Source organism: Notothenia rossii (genome assembly GCF_949606895.1).
Source record: "Notothenia rossii genome assembly, chromosome: 10".
NCBI classification, from domain to species: domain Eukaryota; kingdom Metazoa; phylum Chordata; class Actinopteri; order Perciformes; family Nototheniidae; genus Notothenia; species Notothenia rossii.
The window spans coordinates 52,133,780-52,154,047 of NC_136908.1; the positions used below are offsets into that span (position 1 = coordinate 52,133,780).

A 20,268-nucleotide genomic window follows, 5' to 3' on the forward strand; every position below is an offset into this window, starting at 1 on the left:
CGGCTAGAATGAGTGATCTGTTTGTTTTTTTGACCAAAACACTTCATAGACATGTTTTTTATATTTTTGTATATATCTGAGACCTATGCCATTGCCTAAAAATAGCATGATAGGTGACCTTTTAAAGTCCATAATGCAAGAGGAGTTACAGTTTTCGCCACTGGAGGGTGCTGGAGACCCACAGCGGGCAGTAAGGGAGGAGTGCCAGTCTCCAGCTGCTGCCTCTGGACCGGAAAACATCCCCAGTGTCTTCAGAGGGGGATTAACTCCACGCCAATTATTACACTAGCTCACTCTACTGTTGTTTTTGACTTTGCATTCCTTCCTTCTGAGACGGAAAACTTCACAAAAACAACTTGCGAGGTTGATTAGGTCTGTGATTAAGACGCTTCTCTTATTACCAGGGTCCAGTTTATATTTGAGTACTGGTTTCTTTCTTTCCCCTCTTTTTCCTCTCTGTCCTTGTGTCTTTCTCCTCCCTCCTTCCTGTCTTAATGACAGACTTGTCTTCTTTTGTGTCTGCTGTGCTGAGACACCTGTTTTACCTTTGGAAAGCTTCCGGTTTTTATCCTATTCAAGATGCAAAACAGTTAGTATCATTTTACAAGCAAGAGTTTAGATAGTTGGATAACTGAAGCTCCTGCGCCGGAGTAAATACATCATTGTTAGTTCTCTAAAATTATATTAAATAGAGCGTCAAAATGCATTATTTATCTTGAGAATAGTCGTTTGAAGTGAAGCGCTTTAGTGGAATTATGTTTAATGTTACAGATTATTTTGCAAGTCGGCTTTAAGTAGAAAATCTGCCTTGATTTTTATACTGAATATGTCATGCAAAAATGTAATCAAAATACTATGAGTTGAGATATTAATAAAATAATAATATGAAAAATATGAAAATAATAATTTGTCCAAATAAAATAATATTATATATAGGAATAATGTTCCTTTTTAATGAAAATAAATACAATTTAATGTAATAATTCTGGTTGGCCACAGTCAATAATATGATATTATATAATAAATATTTGTAGCTGTGTATTCAATAAAGTTACTAAAATTAAAGTAAAATAAATAATATAAATAAGGAATACAAACGTACAATTAGAATGTATAATTTCACTAAATAAAGTGGTAGTGATGTTGGCAGAATTCCCTTGAAATATGTTAATAAGTGTGTGTATATATATATGAGGTTTATCTGATGTTTCCCCCCCCCCTCTCCTGCAGGGGACCCCCCCCAGGCGGCAGCGTGGCTCGGTCAGTGCGGCATCTACCTGCTCATCATGGTGCTGGAGAAAGGGGTGATCAGCCTCGTGCTGCTCGTCCCAGGATGGTCCAAAGTAAGAGCAACTCATGCTGCTTTCAGGTGCTATGGGAAATAGGCCAACCAGTGACATTACATACTGGTGGCAGGAGGGAAAATCCCATAGACTTTCTGACAAAAACAAAGGACGAAATGGGAGAATATGTGTAGAATTTCACTTAAGTTCAACTGAATAACGGGGTCTCTTTTCTTTATTGTAACTTTTAAGAAACCAGTGGACATTTTGTATTCTAATGCAAACATATGTTATGTATTTGTAAGATGGTTTGTGTTTGTGACAATGGGGTTCATATTTGTCTATTCAAACTAATCTTTGTCACAGCAACAGATTACCTTGTAAGGAATAAAAGGCGTGTTATTCATCATGGCCCCATGACTTGAAGCGAAATAGATTGAACAATATAAGGTGTGTTATGTTTTATAACCACTGTTAGATTATGGTATCCAAAGGCTCTTTATTGAAACCAAAAGTTAGTTAATTGTGAGCTTCTCCTCCCTCAGCACCTTTGAATCACCTGATGTCAGTGTTAATCTCTCCTCTCTTCTCCTCCAGCTGCAGGAGGTGTTGCTAGGCTACATTGCTAGCCCTCAGCTGGAGCTGGTGCTGGTCATGCTCATTGTGCCATTCATAGTTAACGTGAGTGTTCAATTTCATTATCTAGTTGCCATATTGCCTTGTATTATATGTCAATGTTTGTAATAATTATATCACGTTACATTACACCCCCCCCCCCCCCCCCCCCCCTTCAGTCCATCATGTTCTGGGTGGTGGACAGCCTGATGATGAGGAAGTACAAAACGATGAAGAGCCTGGACGACTCCTGTGAAGTGAAGAAGGGTGACATGCTGCCCTGGGCCAACAGCGAGGAGTCACGGGTACGAATAAAACACATAATACACACCCTCACGCACACACACGTGTTCACCTTCGAGGTTACATTCCCTTGTAAGAATGAAAACATGTATACTGTTGACCCATTTAAAACGCTAATCCATTCCCGGGTTTTAGGACTCATTCCTGCACCACTCTACTTAAGTAAATCAAAGGAATATTTTTGCCTTTTTTATTTGTTTGCATAGATTACAGCGAATACAAACAAAGGGAAAGAGATAGAGAATGATGAAATTCTACAAAAGTACCTGGAAACCGCTGTAATCTAACTGGAATATTACTGTTGCATCGCACCTGTTCAGACTTTTCAATCTGCTCCTGTTTTGGTTTGAGCGCTGGTTTAGCTGTGAAACAGTGACAGGCCTGGTGTTGTGTTCAGGGACTCACTTCAGCAGCCTCCTCCTCCTCCACACAGAAGCCATTTATCTCGCCCCTCAGATGTAACTGACAGACGTCAGGACAAATTAAAGTTTGGGAGCATGACCCTCGCGTTTACCCCCCCTCCCCCTCCCCCTTCTCTTTCCTTCTCCCTTATCCTCTGCCAGTCAGCTATAAATCCAGCCTTCATCCCGGGAATAAAAGTGACCTTTAGGACTTGTTTCCATGCGCTGATGCTATGGAAAGCGGGGTGAAGTAGAAGAGGAGGACACATAGAGGGGCTTTCTCTCAGAAGAGGTCTCAGTGGGGATGGTGGGCGAAGATAAAGTCACAATGCTGTTGTTGTTGTTATTGTTGCTGGGTGTGAAGCTTGTTGCAAGGAAGAAAGTCAATCGCTACACACGCTTATCCCCCCTGCATTGATTTATTCATTAGCAATCATAAAGTGACTTAAATACAGTCCATAAGTGCATGATGGCATCATATTGTGTTGCTTTAGGGCTTCAACTAATGATTGTAAAAATAAGAAAACTGCATAAAATGTGTTTTTTATAACATTGAGAAAGAAAAAAAAAAAGTACCAATTGTGAAGATCTGGATTATTGCATCCCGTTTTCTCTTTATCCGATTATCTGAATTGGTACTGCTCTGCAACTCAGTCTATATAAGATCTTTCCCACATGTCAAACCCGAACATAAAACAACATATGGAGGTTTATGATGCCGTAAACGTTATATAGTTGTGGAATTTCTATCCTTTGGGATTTGAATCCCTGCTGCTGCAGCAGCATGGCTTCTTATAGGCTGCAAATAAATCCAATATATCTTCCTCTGTTTAACTGATACAAAGATGGACCAAGGTATTGATGAAACCTTTGCTGTATTGTATCCAATGCCTGTCTGTGGTCTAGTCCACATTTTGTGAAATGTTGACGCTTATTTCAATAGATACATGTCAAAAAGCAGATGCCACCATCGCCTCTGTAGAACATTTTAACTTTTTTATAAGTTTATAGGCAGGGTCTAAACTCCCAGCATTTCTGGCAGTATTTAACTTACAAGACCCTTTCATTCACTAAGTACCTTTTTGATGTACTTGTTCTCTCTACCTGAGTATTTGTAACCCTAGTTACTTTATACCTCTACTCCACTACCTTTTAGATGCTGATATTGTACTTTTTACTTCACTGCACCTATCTGACAGCTTTAGTTACTTTACAGATTCAGATTATTGGCTAGTATGCAATACAAATCAACGAATCAATCCACTCTGAATCCAGCAGCAGTTTACAAAGTAATGGAAGTAAGAGATCTGAACACATCTTCTTTCCCCCCTCAGGTGCTGCTGAGCGTGGAGACGGACACAGACGAGGCTTCGGAGGGGGAGGAGGACGATAGCGGACCACTTCCTCACGTGCAGTATTCTGGAGGACCGCTGAGGCCCAGCTGGGTGGTGGTGTAACCCCAGGTGATGCTATCCACACACAACACACTCTTAAGAGCCTAAATATGAGCAAACCCAAAACAACCCTGGCTTCCTTAACTCCTCAAAGCTCTAAATATCAGCTTCCATGTAAGAGAAGGCACAATTAAAGGTCGTATAACCTGTGAATGGGAAGCCTCAGCTGCCTTCCTCTGCTCTGAGCTTTACTCAGTGTATGCATGTACATCTTATAGCATTCTTTGGAAGCTCTTCATCCTCTCACCTTGCTGCCTCTGTTTGCTGCAAGAGAACATCTGAGTAACCACAACTGAGCGTGTGTGGAGAGAGATTATTAAGGAGGGCAGCGCCGCGGGGATAAATGTGCGGGGGGTAATGACAAAGACTGAAATAAATCTATCTCCACGCTGGGGACTTTTGGGATTGATGTTGCCCTAAAGAGAATAATTTATCGTGTATCATATTCCAAAGAGGTGAGCAAAGTATTCATATATAACATTTACTCTGTCAAATATAATCACTTTAATCCACCTTTTAATTAAGGCGTGATTATAGTCATTCCGGCGCGCTCTCCCTCTGGCTGTTTACTTTTAGTTTAAAAAAAGATGGTTAATAGTTTTAACGATGAAGCCTATGTGGTTTTGTGTTTGGGTGCTGCAATCATGAACGACCGAACATGTTGAAAGCAGTGGTTTTATGGAAAAACCTAGCCTTATCCAACAGGTTGCTTTTAAACATTTTTTATATATGTCGAAGGAAATGTAATCATCTTTAAAAGGTTTAAAGGACCAGCTCACACTATGTGCTGCATTTATGTTCATATCTGGGAAGAAACCCCCTATTTCTTTTGAATAATGTAGGAACATTTTGCCAAAAAGCTAGAAATGTTTTAAAGAATAAAAAGGAAACATTGGGATTATAAAGTCATAACTGCACGAGACAAATGTCATGATTCATTAGGGGAAATCATTCTGGATCTTTCTAGAATAATGTTATATTTCAGCGTCAGTTCCCTGAATGTGTGCTTGAGTCTCCTTAAGAGATGATGATTATTACTCTCATGTCTGTAATCAAAATACGAAGCTACAGCTGATTAGCTTAGCTTAACATACAAACTGGAATCAGGTGGAAACAGCTAGCCTGGCTCTGTCCAAAGATAACTAAATGCATATTCATTCACTCCATCTTGTTTATCTGTACACCTTCACAAAGAGGTACATAGGGGAAAGAGATACATTGGGGACTATATCTTGGCTTTCTGAACTTGCTACGTTTGTAAAGAAGCAGGCTAGCGGTTTTCCACGGTTTACAATCTTTATGCTAAGCTAACAAACTTCTGACTGTCACCTCATTTCTAACTATCAGATATGCCATATAGATGGTGACAGTCTTTGGCAAGAATGCAAATAAGCATATTTATTTTTTTAAATCCTTCTTTTTTTTTTAAATGTATGTTAGAATTTTATTTTTAAATCAAACCTATAACATTTCCAACTCATTTCAAAGTATTCAGACTTTATTCTTAAAATCTCAGATTTCTTTTGCATTAAGAATTGCCCTAATACTTGTAATGCTCTCAGTGGGATCATACTGTAGCTGTGTATTAAACTTTTGCAAATGATTGCACATTTATTAGATTTATTCTGTTTATATTTTGTATGTATTTTACAGTAAATTGTGGTTTGACATGTGGTAACAACATTGGACGTTTTTTTGTGAATATCGGAAATGGTAGTATTTTAAAAGGTGGAAAGATAATTCTCCTGAACACATTTACGTCTTAAAAGCCAAAAGGTATGACATACTTTGGCTGAATGTTTTATTTTGTATTCCATTGTACCTTGTGTATGTTTTGTAATAAACCAAATGATGAACATGTGTATGAAAAGGCACGCCCTGTCAATAACAGAAAGTGCTGAATGAATCTCTTTAATCTGCTCTGTGAATAAAGATGATTGACACATGAGCTGGTGTCTGGTGTTGAATTCCTGCGGGTGCAACGGGGGGGGGGGGCAACGTGATGACAAACATCCTGAGCATGTACCTGGCCACAGCACACCTGTGTGGGCGGGGCCATCGGCCCTGTGACCTGCAGCTGATGATAGGGAGCTCCATGGAGCTGTGTGTGTTTGTGTGTTTACGTGTTATGTGTGTTAGCCGTGCATCTAGTCATTGGCGCTGGGACAAGGGGGTTGTTACCAGTCCCCGTGGTAACCAGGTGTGATCCTTACCTCGATGTCGCCACGTTTAGGGAATGCCAACATACATATTTGGGGTGTGAGAAAAACATGCATTCCCAGATGGGTGCAAAATAGATGTTTTTTGTTTTTTTTAATTGCACAGCTTTTCAGCTTTACATTCCGGGAATAATGCACACTTAAAAAAAGTCTTGTATTTAGATTTATTTTAAGCTTTTCCATACATTTTTTTATATCATTAATTGTTTTTATTCTATATTTACAATTTAATTCCCGTTAATGTGGGCACCATTTTACACCAAAGTAGAATCATTGCATGTGGGTTTAGTTGTTTTTTATTTACAATAACAATATTACACACAAAATAATACACATAATACAATATAAAACATTACATTTTCCTTAGAAATAGTACAAAAATATATTCAAAAGTGAGACAGAAAACTGAAATGTGAAGTTTGGAAATATTTGCTGAGATGTGATCTGGATACAGAGTAAAAAGATGTATGCTACAGTTTATGCTGTGTTGGTCCCATGTGGCCAGTCCCCCGTGTCGAACATGTGTGACATCAAATAGTCCTCGTACTGTCCGTCTATCAGCTTGGCTGCATTGTTGCGAGCGAACCAGCAGTCCACGGTCTGAGTGCCGCTGAAGATCTTCCGGTTTTTCTTCACCACCGGCACAGAGCGCTCCTTCACTTTCAGGACGGGCGACGGTTCACTGTCTGCCTCCGCAGGAAGCTCTGCCAGGCCCACTTCCTCATACAGGAACTGACCTGAAAGAAGAAATGAATCAAAAGGTTCAAGTCTCACAGTTTGACTGATGAGTCATGAGTCTTTGAAGGCCTGCCAGTTACCTCTGGATTTGGTGTCAATTTGCTTGTAGGAAAATACAGTTCTGCAATGTAACATTCAATTCAGCATTTTTAACTGAAATCCATCTCTGGCAATAAAGGTGGATTCAAGAAAAACTCCATGGTTTCATTGGATGAACCGTCAAATGTACGTTCATGGTGGTCTACCTACCATGTCTTGGCTTTACCTACTAAATAAATATTTCTTTCAGCAAAAACTAATACAAGTCCACCCCAATTGAACACTACTCAACAGAACTCATAACCTTTTTCGTAATCATATTTATATTACTGGATCCTGTGGCACTTTACTGACGCTATAATATTGTCTGATATACCCTACAAGTTTGCTTTTATGTTTTTATTGTTAAATGATGGATCATATCTGTCCTACCAAACGCTCAGTCAAAACAATAACTAAAGCTCATTGTCTCCTACCCAGCAGGCCGTGGCACTGATGCGACAGCCCCTTGCTGTTTCCGATGTAAAACCCTAGATGGTCCCTCTGGTATGAGGCTGGATTCTTGTACTGATGCAGCAGAATCACGAACATGACGTTTCCTCCGACCGTCACCGTCACGTTAGACTTTCCCACGATGGACACTGACAGAACGCCGCTGTCCACGGACACCGTGGAGTGGCAGGGCAGCACCATCCGGTCCCGCCCGTCCAGGATGACCTTCTTAGGGGTCACCTCGATATAAGCGCGTTTCGGTAGATCCACCACGATGGTGATAGTGCTGAAATACGTGCGCTGCTTCTTGTGGCTGCCGGGTGGAGCTGGGGCACCGATTAGCTTACCGTTCACTGTCACACCTGTAGACAAATAACCGAAATTAACACCCAACCAGTGGTGGAATGTAACAAAATACATTTACTTAAGTACTGCAGGTAAGTATTTTCATTTTTGTGTTTAATATTTAGTTCCTCAGTACTTCTTCCACATTGGCAGTCCGCACCCAATGCAAACATAATTATATTTTTAATGTGAAACAATGGTTTAATCTGTGGACGTCTTACCAGAGTTCTTGTGGTCGGACACCAGACGCAGGATGTGTCCCGGCTCTCCGTTGATGTTGAAGCAAACCGTCAGTTTACTCATCAGGAACTCCACCACAAAATGGGGGTCACCATCAGCTGAGGACGTTTAAAGGTTAAGAGAGAGAGAGAAAGAAATATTAAAGTGCATTCTAAAACCGCAAAAAGGATCAGAATTATAACAAGCCGACTTAAGGTGTATTGCGTGAAGGGATTTTTTTAGATTATACTCGTTACAGTATGTTATGTGAAACAAGGCAGTTTCATGTAAGAGTATACAGGAAGATGGATGTTGCAAGTTATTACACTTACCATAAAGTATATAATTGATACAATATTTGACACCTTTAGGCTTTCTTTTGACTAATAAGACTCATCACTCTAATCTTTTGACAATTCTGTAAAACCTCTACCTAATAAATGAAAGTCAATGTCTCACAAGCAGCTCTTTAATTTGGTAATGTTTCTTCGCAGTTCATATTGGTTTTCAAAGGATAGTTTATATATTCTTGCTGGATTCTCCTTAGGCTTGTGAGAACCAGTGAAGATGAATAGAGAGCCACAGTAATGAGGGGGTCATTAGCCCTCACTTACTGCCTCTGATGGGCTCCCTCTCTTTGCTGTAACACATGCACAAACAGCATCCACTTCTCATGTCTTAAGTCCGTCCCATTCGACCGCAGTGTGTGCGTTGCTGGACACGCACTTGCATGTTTAAAGTGCCAGGTAGTGCTGGTGTTGGTATTTCAATTAGACCCTGTGTGTTCCTCTATTCAGGTCATGTTCAGAGGCATCTTTTAGACTGTCTGACTAACATCCAAATTACAGGCCGCCCACACACAGAGTTTAGAGAGAGAGTCTACTGTATATTCCCCCTCTTCTCTCTTTCAAGTCTCCTTTTGGAGTCTTTTAACCACTGCATATGTGCTTATGGTATATACTAGGGTTCAGAGGGCATCAGATGTAAAACTGTTCACATGAGAGAGGGAATGAGGAGTCACCTGATGTTTTGGAGACGGTGATGGATTTCTTGTCTGGTCTTCTCTCAACTTTACCTGCAATGAAAAATTACCATTGCAATGATTGAGATGGCAGCCATTGTTTGAGGCTTCCTCTCTGCAAATGACCAACTTATCAGATCCACCGTGAGGATTTCATTCCCAAAACAATTTCAGTTTGAATCCCACTTTAGACAGTTTTTGGATACCTCTTACTACCAGAACTTGAAGAACGACCTTACCTATCTTGTTGCCTAGAGATAGATTCTGACTGCTTGGCTTTTTGTCGTCTCTCTGTGGCTCTTCATCCTCTGCGTCACTTGGCAGCTCATTGACAGTTGAGACAGCGTCACCAGATGACGGGGGTCTGGTTGGCGTCGGGGCCATGGTGCCATCAGCGAGGACCTCTGGCTTCTCCACCACCATGTTGGTGAGGGGGGTGAGGAAGTTGTAGGTCAGAGAAAGATTGGTTGCCTGCTTGATGTGGTCTTCTCTTTCTTTGCTAGTTTGGCTGCGTAGACGTGACCGTAGCCCATCCTTAACGCTCAGGAAACCCCAGACGCGCTCCACAAAGTCTTCCGCTATCGAACCCAAAGCAATTCCTAATCCATGTGTGACCCCCGACGCTGGTGTTTTAGGGCCAGACGCCATTGCTACTCTGGCTGCATTCACATGTTTCTCAGTCTCGATCTGCCGGTTCCGCAGAGGTATGTCGGTTTCCAGGATGATGTTCTTGTCATTGTTGCTGGCTGTAACCTGGACGTGGAGCGATTCCACGCTGTCGTTGGTAAGCTTGCCGGCGACGACAATCTCAGAGCCGTTGAAGTAGTTGGTGAACAGATGTTGAGTGACGTACTGGACCGAGTCCTCGGTGTAGTTGATCCTGATGTCGGACAGTAGAGGAGTTCCTATCTCATCGTAGAACCTGTAGAGGAACGAGGAGAGGTAGAATAATGTTTTTAAGATCTGTTATTGCATAATTAAGTAGCCTAGTGTATGTGTGGGTTCGTTTAGCACAAAAGTTGTCTTTTCCTTTCCTTGATCTGATGACTCTTTTCATCAATGTCAAGGAAAAGTGTTAAAAAAAGACATAAGAGGTCATTCCTTTGTTGTAGCCTGAAATTCTTTTAAGCTGGCTCTCATTCTTTGTCAGTACCTCCCAAAGTCACTCGTATGCTCCTTTGCCCCTTCACCTGAGTACAATGCTATGCTAATGTTACTGTGTAACTCTCAAGCACCAATTTAGCCAAATTAATGCTAATTTAAAGGTTGTAAAAGTTTGCCACAGAGGCTTAGACCGTTAATTTCCTTAAAAGTTGATTTCATGCATCGTAGTTATTTTCTCCTTTCTATTATTCTGTAGAAACATAACAATAGATACTTTTCTGCGGGGCTGTTCTGATATCAATTTCGCTCAGAAATGTTGTCAGCCTTATTTCTTATACTTATTGTTTCACATATGCACACAGTATCCGAAACCTGGCATCCACCTGGTCTATTCTGTTTCTGTTGTTTTAGTCACGTTAAGTGCTTTGCTCAAGGGCACATCAGCGGTAGTTTTTGCAACAAAAATAGAAGCCTATTATACCACGTTTCATCAAATGTCTAGTATTCAAACAAACCATCTTCCGGCCATAAACCTGCTTGTCTAACCTCTCAAGGCTGCTTCCATCTCACTTCAGAGTTTGTGCACACATTCATTAAAGAGTGTATGTATAAAGCAAAGGTTGTGGATGTGTGTATGTGTGTGCAATTCCCCTGTCCTATCCTTGTAGTCACGCCGCAGTAAACCTCCTCACCTTTTAAACAGCATGTTTGTTCAAGCAGGACGAGGGCTATTATCTGAGGAGTCTATCTGTTAACCCCACACACACACTCAGATGCAGGTTTCACAACACACACACATTCCTGCTCTGCTGAACAAACACCTTGTGTGTCCGAGTGCGGAAGAGGGTTGTGTGTAAAGGATAGGGAAGAAAATTGAGAGAGAAAGAGACTGACTGTTGTAGTCTGTGGCTTTCCTATTTTGAAGTTGATTAAAGAGGACTGTTGTCAGCACCGTCACATTTGCGGTCGTTCACTCATAACTTGATGACAGATGGAGGGACGTGTCAGAGGGAGAGGGGGAGGGATTAAGGGGAGCTAATTGGCTAATAAGACGCAGATTCTACACATTTAAGGGTCAATTTGACAATAATGAATTATTTGAGGTTAAAGTCATTGATATCATCATTTCGATGTTTGTTCAAAACACCTAATGTCTAGTAGGTGATTCATTCCAAAGTCCTGTTTGATCATCAGGAAGTTTTGGCAATTTCAATGCAAACGCGTTACAGTAAGCAGCGAAGGTGGATACAGAAAAGAAAGCCCCTCAAGGGATCAAACCAAGACAACTTTCAGAACATGTCTTTACTATTTTGAGTTTATGTTATTTACGGGTGGGATGATCGGGAATTGCCAAATTGGTCGCCATTTTAACAGATCCATGTTGGCATATGGGAAATTATGAATTCCTATCCTATATACAGTTGCAAGAAAAAGTATGTGAACCCTTTGGAATTACCTGGAATTATGCATAAAGTGGTCATAAAATGGAGGAAGCCACTGCTGTCCAGAAAAAACATTGTTGCACGTTTGAAGTTTGCAAAAGAGCAACTGGATGTTCCACAGCACTACTGGCATATATTCTGTGGACAGATGAAACCAAAGTTGAGTTGTTTGGAAGGAACACACAACGCTATGTGTGGAGAAAAAAAGGCAGAGCACACCAACATCAAAACCTCATCCCAACTGTGAAGTATGGTGGAGGGAGCATCATGGTTTGGGGCTGCTTTGCTGCCTCAGGGCCTGGACAGATTGCCATCATCGACGGAAAAATGAATTCTCAAGTTTATCAAGACATTTTGCTGGAGAACTTAAGGCCATCTGTCCACCAATTAAAGCTCAACAGAAGATGGGTGATGCAACAGGACAACGACCCAAAGCACAGAAGTAAATCAACAACAGAATGGCTTCAACAGAAGAAAATAGGCCTTCTGGAGTGGCCCAGTCAGAGGCCTGACCTCAACCCAATTGAGATGCTGTGGCATGACCTCAAGAGAGCGATTCACACCAGACATCCCAAGAATATTGCTGAACTGAAACAGTTTTGAAAAGAGGAATGGTCCAAAATTCCTCCTGACCATTGTGCAGGTCTGATATGCAACTATAGGAAATGTTTGGTTGAGGTTATTGCTGCCAAAGGAGGGTCAACCAGTTATTAAATCCAAGGGTTCACATACTTTTTCCACCCTGCACTGTGAATGTTTACATGGTGTGTTCAATAAAAACATAAAAACATATAATTGTTTGTGTGGTTTTAGCTTAAGCAGACTGTGTTTGTCTATTGTTGTGACTTAGATGAAGATCAGAACACATTTTATGACCAATTTATGCAGAAATCCAGGTAGTTCCAAAGGGTTCACATACTTTTTCTTGCAACTGTATCTAGACAAAATATATATGTTTGGAAATATCACAAGATGGCGTTTAATGGAAGAAATGTTGCTTCAATAGACTGGACTGATATAAAGAGGACCCTTTTACCCTTTGAGCATAGCGCTGGCGTCGGCGTCCTCGGGGATGCGTCTCATCATCCCACAGTTTTCCAGAGCCATGCGGTCCAGCAGGCGATAATCCACGTCATTCCCCATCCCGATGGTGAAGATGCAGAACTTATCCTGCACAGCTGAGCGAGTGTTTCCCAAGATCGCTGTGGGCTTGATCTCTCCTACCGTTGGCCGTCCATCCGTCATGAATATGATGAGGGAGACGCTGTTCGGGCCGGCGTCAGGGCTTGAGAGGTACTCACGAAGCAGATCGGAACCAGTTTGGATGCCACCATCGATATTTGTGCCTGCAGTGAGTGAGGAGATGTCAGGGAAAATCCTATTTAAGGATTGGAAGTACAGTCAACAAGTTGAACTTGAAGATTTAATGGCCAGCCCTGGAGGTCACAAACCCCTTAAACAGGTGGTTTTCCACTTTAAACCCCTTGTGTCATTCCATGCAGATAATCATTTTCTGTCTAGATATTTAAATGTCATCTGTTTACACCGCTATCAAAAGTATAGGGACTGTGGAGAAGAAGGAAAAACCATAAAGAAAATAATGACCTCCAGTGGGCACCATCATGTAAATAAACTTCTTGGCATCTCTGATGTTCAGCGGCGTCACCGGTACGAGGCGATTCGGCTGCCACACTTTGATCTTGTTGGAGAAGCTGATGAAGTTAAAGTGATCGCCAGGTCGCAGATCCCTCAGAATGGTGAACAGAGCATCTTTAGTCTGAAAAAGAAAGATAAATAATTGAACCTTGTGTCAATCCAACCTACAGAAGAAGACTAGGGTTCTCCTTAAACTATATGTTGAATGACATTCGAGTTTAGGTCTAAGATTGTAATTCTTTGTCCCTTGTCTTTGGTCATGCAACTGTTTTATCTGTTCATTGCAGTTGTATTTGCCTTTGTCTGGCCATTAGACAGACCGTAATCCTTGCATTCATGCAGACACAATTGATCGGAAACATCACGATTTTCTCCTCCCGCACCGTAGGCTTTTGATTGTTTGCTGATGATTCAGCGTTATACCTTTTTTAAATCATCATGAACTGCCCCAACGAGTGATTTGTTTTCTGTTCTGCATAAGGTATGAACAGTGTAGTATCGGTCCAAGAAAGAACCCAATCCATTTATTGGAGTCGATCCGTATCTTGTGGTGCACCGTTACTTTTCACTTTGGAAAACTACCTATGCGGATGCCCAGCTTTCCTGAGTGCCCTTCTAGTACTATACTGTTTCCATTTATAGCTTAAACTATAAATGTTGACCCTTGAAACTTAAGATATCATACTTTAAATGTGTCTTTTTAAATAAAAAAAGACATGAAAAGTATACAGACTTCTTCCTACTTTTTTGTTATGGAACTTTAGAATGTCAGCATCTTTGCTGCATTGAGCGTGGGTGATATATAATTTGGCGCTGGGGGAGTTTACAATGTCTACAAGGGCTGTATACAGCAGGGGTCAGAACCACAGATTGACCCACACTGAAACCCTCTATTGTGGAGCCACCTCAAACACACTTGTTGTTCTGTTCCTGTGGCTCGCTGGGGGTTGGCGAAGGGTGGGGGATTGGATCAAGGGGTCGAGGGTGCTGTTGTCTAAAAAGTTCCATTACCCCATAGACACTGACCTTCCTCCCTCACAACACGGCCTTGTGCTGTATGTTTCCACTTTTGTCTTTCTCACTGAAAATCTGTTTTTTCTCTCCTCTGCTCTGTTTCTGCGCTCATGGCAGCTGCAGAGATCAGCTGTTAGTCTCGCCGAGGGGATTATCGAGCTATTGCAGATGGAGGAAAAAGGTCTGATATTGATATTCCAGTGTGGGAGGGTGGAGGTGGGGTGTAGGGTTTCTGATCTGATACAGCCTTTGAAATTCTGCTTAAAGACAGAGTCACTCGCTGTGCATTGGAAGGAATAACTTCATCATTCTGGAAAAGTAAGCTGAAAATGTTTTTCTACAATAGGGTTAGAAAAACTTTAATTTGAAAATACACCAAATGTTTCAGCCTTCAGTGTGGATGCAACAGATTCCCAAAATGCAATTGGTTCTATAAATTAACTTTAAAATAGAAACATAGGCGATAAAACTTTGTATCTGTTTTGTATGACGGCCTTAAAGGTAAGAAAAACCTAAAACCTTTAAAAATCTATGATATATCAAACATATTGGGAGTTTTTAGTACATTTCCGAGAACTGGCGAAAACACAAGATCTTACAAGAGTAAAATCCCAAAGCGTTCTCCTGGTTAAGAGTGGAAACCCTACACAGATCACTTAAGACAAACAACACTTTTTAACACATTCCAGCAGCTTTAACTTCCAAACAGATGTCTAGATAACCTTTCTGAATATGCTGCTTTACCTGTCTGATCTTCGTCCCCACCATGGAGGCACTGGTGTCGATCACAAACACCACATTCTTGGGCACCGCCGGCAGGTCTTTGGGGGCGAAGTAGTGGACGAAGTGGCCGTTTAAAACCTAGGAAAGAAAGAGGTTTACAGACATGCAACAGGCAGTGAGTTGCATCAGTTGGGTGTGATTTAAAAAAGAAGTGCAGACACAGCAAAGTGTTTGGCAGCGGAGTGACGGCAGTGGCAAGAAACCAGAGAACTGAATCACTAACGGGTGGGTGGAGGAGTGTGTGTAACGTTGGACAGGAATTTAGTGTGCAAAAATATGGAAACTAATGCTTTTTCAATCTGCTTCTCATCATCAAAATGTTCGCTTCTCTTTGTGTCTAAAAACGCAGAGTCTACCTGAATGTCTCCTATCCCCATCTCTCTCTGCACATCGTAGCGGATCACAAAGTCTCCCAGCAAGCCGTTGGTGGTGATCTTGGCCTGTTGGACGATGTTCGGGCCGAAGGTGATCTTGCAGACGTTTTTCTCCTGTTTGATCACAGAGGTGACGGGAGGGTCCTTCTTCACTGAGGCACAAAGACAGGAAGTTTTAGAAAAAGAATCAAAGCAAAGATTGAAAAAGTAAAACTACGTTAAATATATGATCAAATCAAATATGATGTGTGTAACCTTGTGTTTTTGAAGATCCGGTGTTGGTGCTCCTGCCGTTGCGCAGCGGCAGCACCTGGAGGTGGGTGATGGGGGAGTGGTCCACGATGGTGACGTCCAGGCTGAGGCGGCTGACCAGCTGGAGCGGTCGCAGGCTCGTCACGTGTTCGTAGTGTCCGAGCCGCCGCTGCAGCAGCTCCTCGTACGTCAGCAGGAACACGGCCCGGTTCCGACCCGGGATGCTGGCCGACATCCTGAACACCTCCAACTCCTGCTCTGGGCTGTAGGGTGGAGAGGGGAGGGGACAGAGTGATGGTCAGGTACCCTTTAAACTGTGCATTAATATCTTATTAATACTATATTATAATATAAAAGTTTTATTTTGTGGTACAATGTGCATATTTTTATTTTTATTTTTTATATATCTTTCTTTTATTCTGATGCGTTTTATGTCAATATTTTATATTATTTTTTATTTACTTTAGTTTTAACTCTTAAAGCCACTGTCAACAAGCCACATCTCCCGTAGGATAAATAAAGTATTCTGATTCTGATTTTCAATTTCTGCAAGTTTTTGAACTTTTACATAATTGTTTACAAGTTTGTATTTGAATATGCTGATCAGCCATTCATTTGCATTCATTTTTAGTTTGGTATGAACACAAAGTGTGTTTAAATATTTGCATTTTAATTGTCGTGGAATACTGTCTATCCTTTTTTAAGCTAACACCGCATAGGGTCACAGTTGGAAAAACTTTAATTCTACACAAAGTGACTTAGTAATATTTTAAATGTAAACATTGAGGAGTGGTCTTTGGGTTGTTTAGTCAAGAATCATTGGGGTTTACTGCTGGTGTATTAGTACATTTTATTACTCTTTAATTGCACTCCTTTTTCTTAACCTGTCTATATTAGCCACTGTTTCTATTATGAGTGTACCACGATGCTGCTCTCTCCCAACATCAGTGTCCACAACTGTAATATGGAGGTTAAATAAAGTAAAGCCACAGCTGTAAATGAAAAAACGAGTAACCATTAGGCTAGAGGAGGAGGAGCACCCAAGAGGAGGTGATATCGTACATTTGATACTGCCTTTGTGTAATCTCACAATCCTCTCCTTCCTCCCTCTGCCCTTTCTTTACAACGGAGTCACTGAATCACCAAATCTCATTCAATAAAAGGTCCCTTTTTCATATGACAGCTGGAAACGTGATGTCATTTCTTCCATATGTCACCTTTTGGTTCACAGATTTATACGACAATCCTGGCCTCTGGAGAAATGATCTTAACACGCACGCACGCACGCACGCACGCACGCACGCACACACACACATACACACATACACACATACACACATACACACACACACACACACACACACACACACACATTAGTGCTGGAAAAATATGTCAGATCCTTTACTAAAGAAAAAATACTAAGATATGATTAGGAAAAGTATTTACAGGTAATATCATTTTTCTGTCTTCTCGCTCATTGTTTTTAGGTTAGTTTACTTTAATCTATATCAAAACATCATGTTTCAAAAGTTCTTCATAAGTTGTGTGTATACAGATATGAATCTATAAAGTAACTAAAGCTAGTAAAGTAAATGTAGTTTTAAAAAAACCATATTTCCTTCTGAATTGCAATGGAGACAAAAATACTCAAGTAAAGTTTAAGTATGTCAAATTTGGTTATTAAGTACACTTCCTAGGTAAAAGTACTTAGTTACTTGACCACCACTGATACACACACTCACAGGACACACTCTTATTGGCTGCCGAGTTGTGGTTAAAGTGTGTTTAGTTGGAATATTATTAATCTTTGTTTGCCAAATAGGAACATTAGAGGGAGCGAGAGCCTGCTGTGTTATTAGGAGGAGATGCCAGACCATAGGAGGACACACACACACACACACACACACACACACACACACACACACACACACACACACACACACACACACACACACACACACACACACACACACACACACACACACACACACACACACACACACACACACACACACACACACACACACACACACACACACACACACACACACACACACACACACACAGGTTTCTCTTACCTTGCTTCACCTGACCCTTTGTTCCGGGCTTTTCCGTTCTCCTGCTTGACCTTCTTCTGCTTGGGCCTGACCTCGCTCTGGTAGACGCGCCCTCCGATGATCCTGGTTCAGGGGGTCAAAGGTTGAGGATTAGATTGCTGCGGACCACCTATTATCCCGTTTAGACTTGGCTTTCTCACACAATAGACAGAATTTGTGGGTGAAATCCTTTTGTTACCTGTTTATGGGGGTGCATGTGAATGAACTGTGGTGACTGAGTGTGTTAACGACGGTTAACCCTTTGGTTGTCTCCTTGCTAATGTCTCCATAGAAACCAAAACATCGTAAATCCTTCCAGCTTCACCCGATGATGCTATTATTTGGTGTTATAGCTCTAAATTGTAAAATTGTGTGCTACATTTTCTGCTGATAAGATTTTTAATTGCTTTCAAGAAGGTTTTGGTAATTTATATATGGATATCTGCTCCCTTTTTTTAAGGATGGGTTGTTTATATTAGGAAAAGCTTTGAGTTAAACTTGCCAAATCTAGCTGACTGTCTTGGTTAAACTTAATTTATACAGTCTTTATCTTCTGTTTTTGTTTACTAAAGTGTATTACATGCCTTTTGTATTTGCTTATAATACACATTGAGGTGAGATTCCTTGTGTTAGCAACTCGTTTTTTTTAAGTCTCATCAACTTGCCTTTTCTCTTTGTTTTTGCAATTAGAGAAAATGGTTCTCAACCTGGGGGTCAGGCCCTTTTTTAAAGACCCTAAGATAAAACGTAGGTGTGAAACGATAATAATAGGGCCAGAAAGGAAAATGTACATATTTTCTGTGCCCTATGCCATAAGGCACAGTCCAATTCTTTTATTTTTAGGCCATTTATCCCTCCCCCTTACTTATGGGATCATTTTTGACACTTTATTCTGAAGTACGGGTTGCTTTTAGCTGTTTATGAATAAAAAAATCCAGTAAAAATTGACCATGCTCTCAGTTGGTTCAGTATATTTCATAATCACCAATACACATGTTTTAATATCCATTGTTTTATGTTTTGATGGGGTTTATTTGATTTTTAAATAAGGCAGATTTTCCTTAGAGTTACAATGTGTCCAGGTTACAGTGAAATCCAACTTTGTGTCTTAATATTGCATTGATCATGTTAGTATGATTTTGTGTTCTGTGAGGTATTGTTGGTGCTCATACTACAGGACTCTTACATGGTGAAGTTGGAGACGTATGCTCCGGCGGGGATCTGGAAGCTGAAAACCCCCTCTGCGGCGGCGGAGTGTCGGTTGAGCATGGCGCAGTACACCGCGGTGAAGGCGTAGCGGGAGATGATGGTGGTCTTGATGGAGAGCTCTTGGATGTGAGGCTTAGTCTCCTGCATAGGTAAAACGCTCACATCAGAAGCAAATACGCTAATTTGGCAGACTTTACGCATCTTTTATGTTCGTATTAAAACCTCAGATGTATTTTTGATTAGCTAAGATGTCTCTCCCTAAGACACCCTGAAGCCCTCCATAGTAACAATAACCAAATACAGGGAGAGGAATGTTTTCCCATGAGCTAATTGCATTACAGATACTTTGGCACAGCTGCGCGCTTGGCGGTACTCCTGCGCGTCACGCCCTATGCGCACAACTTTAGGGCGATACAATAACCTCCCAAAAACTGAAAAATGTTCATGCATTCTATGTCAGTATTAGAGATATCAAGTTATATTTAGTCATGTTTTTTGGGAGTTCAAACTCCTATACTTCTATAGTATTGACAGGTTAATGGCATCAATATTTAGTTGATGTGCCAAATTATCATAGCCCAGCACAAGACTCAAGGACATTTTATTTTTGCTAAAAATGTTGAATGCCTTTTCTTTGCAACTACGGTATTGTTTACAGTTGGGCTCTATCCCAAACTTAAATCTTTAGTGTCTAAATTAAATTAAATTCAATCAAGAAAGAAAAATATAGAAATATCTTCGTATACATTTGATCTTACCTTGGTTAAGATCGTTTTCACCTGCCGTGGGACCCTGCGTGGTGCCTGTGTGTACAAGAAAAATGTGAGATAAGGACATCCAAACAGCAGAATATAACACCTTCGTCCTTTTTTAAAAAGTCTTACAATGTCTAAATCAAAGTCTGCTAGGTCGACATCATCTTCAAACAGGGATTCCTCCTGTTGCCCCAGAACTGTCGGACTGGAGCAAATGATCAGAAAAGTGAGCAGCAGCATCGTGCAGTCCTTCTCCAGTTAAACTCAGACAGATAAATGGGACATTATTTCCAGCGCCGAGTCTACGTCTGTCCTGAGAAGAGTGACCGGACAGAGAGGGGACAGCCCGGGGCCGATCAGAGAAACACTCCCCCCCACCCACCGGAGGAGAGGGATGCACAATTTCAGACCACTGCTGCCTTCAGGCACTGTTGGGGTGTTTGCCTTTACGAGT

The 20,268-nt window shown here is 41.2% G+C and overlaps 2 protein-coding genes across 2 annotated transcripts; one reads left to right on the top strand and one right to left on the bottom strand.

The window, feature by feature from the left end:
• Positions 1-133: 133 nt before the first annotated feature.
• tmem110l (transmembrane protein 110, like) lies at positions 134-6,004 on the top strand (the record flags this gene model as incomplete). The annotated part of the gene is made up of 5 exons (XM_079655677.1): positions 134-245; positions 1,231-1,343; positions 1,881-1,964; positions 2,078-2,203; positions 3,937-6,004. The coding sequence occupies 5 exons, from the start codon at positions 134-136 to the stop codon at positions 4,057-4,059; spliced, it is 558 nt and encodes a 185-aa protein (XP_079511803.1). The 3' UTR covers positions 4,060-6,004.
• A 551-nt stretch (positions 6,005-6,555) lies between these two features.
• itih5 (inter-alpha-trypsin inhibitor heavy chain 5) lies at positions 6,556-20,206 on the bottom strand. Its single transcript, XM_079653153.1, has 14 exons — positions 19,944-20,206; positions 19,818-19,862; positions 19,037-19,200; positions 17,833-17,934; positions 15,758-16,017; positions 15,485-15,654; positions 15,090-15,206; positions 13,281-13,452; positions 12,712-13,021; positions 9,369-10,051; positions 9,130-9,183; positions 8,111-8,227; positions 7,529-7,906; positions 6,556-7,012 (listed from the first exon to the last, which is right to left on the bottom strand). Exons 1-14 carry the CDS (start codon positions 20,052-20,054, stop codon positions 6,753-6,755), a joined length of 2,943 nt encoding a protein of 980 aa, XP_079509279.1. The 5' UTR covers positions 20,055-20,206; the 3' UTR covers positions 6,556-6,752.
• Positions 20,207-20,268: the final 62 nt, after the last annotated feature.

Coding starts and splice junctions, on each gene's coding strand:
- itih5 (XM_079653153.1), bottom strand. CDS start 20,054: ATGCTGCTGCTCACTTTTCTGATCATTTGCTCCAGTCCGACAGTTCTG. Junction 19,201..19,817: donor TGAAAACGATCTTAACCAAG/GTAAGATCAAAT, acceptor TTACCTATGCAG/GAGACTAAGCCTCACATCCA. Junction 10,052..12,711: donor GCCAGCGCTATGCTCAAAGG/GTAAAAGGGTCC, acceptor GTTCCTCTACAG/GTTCTACGATGAGATAGGAA.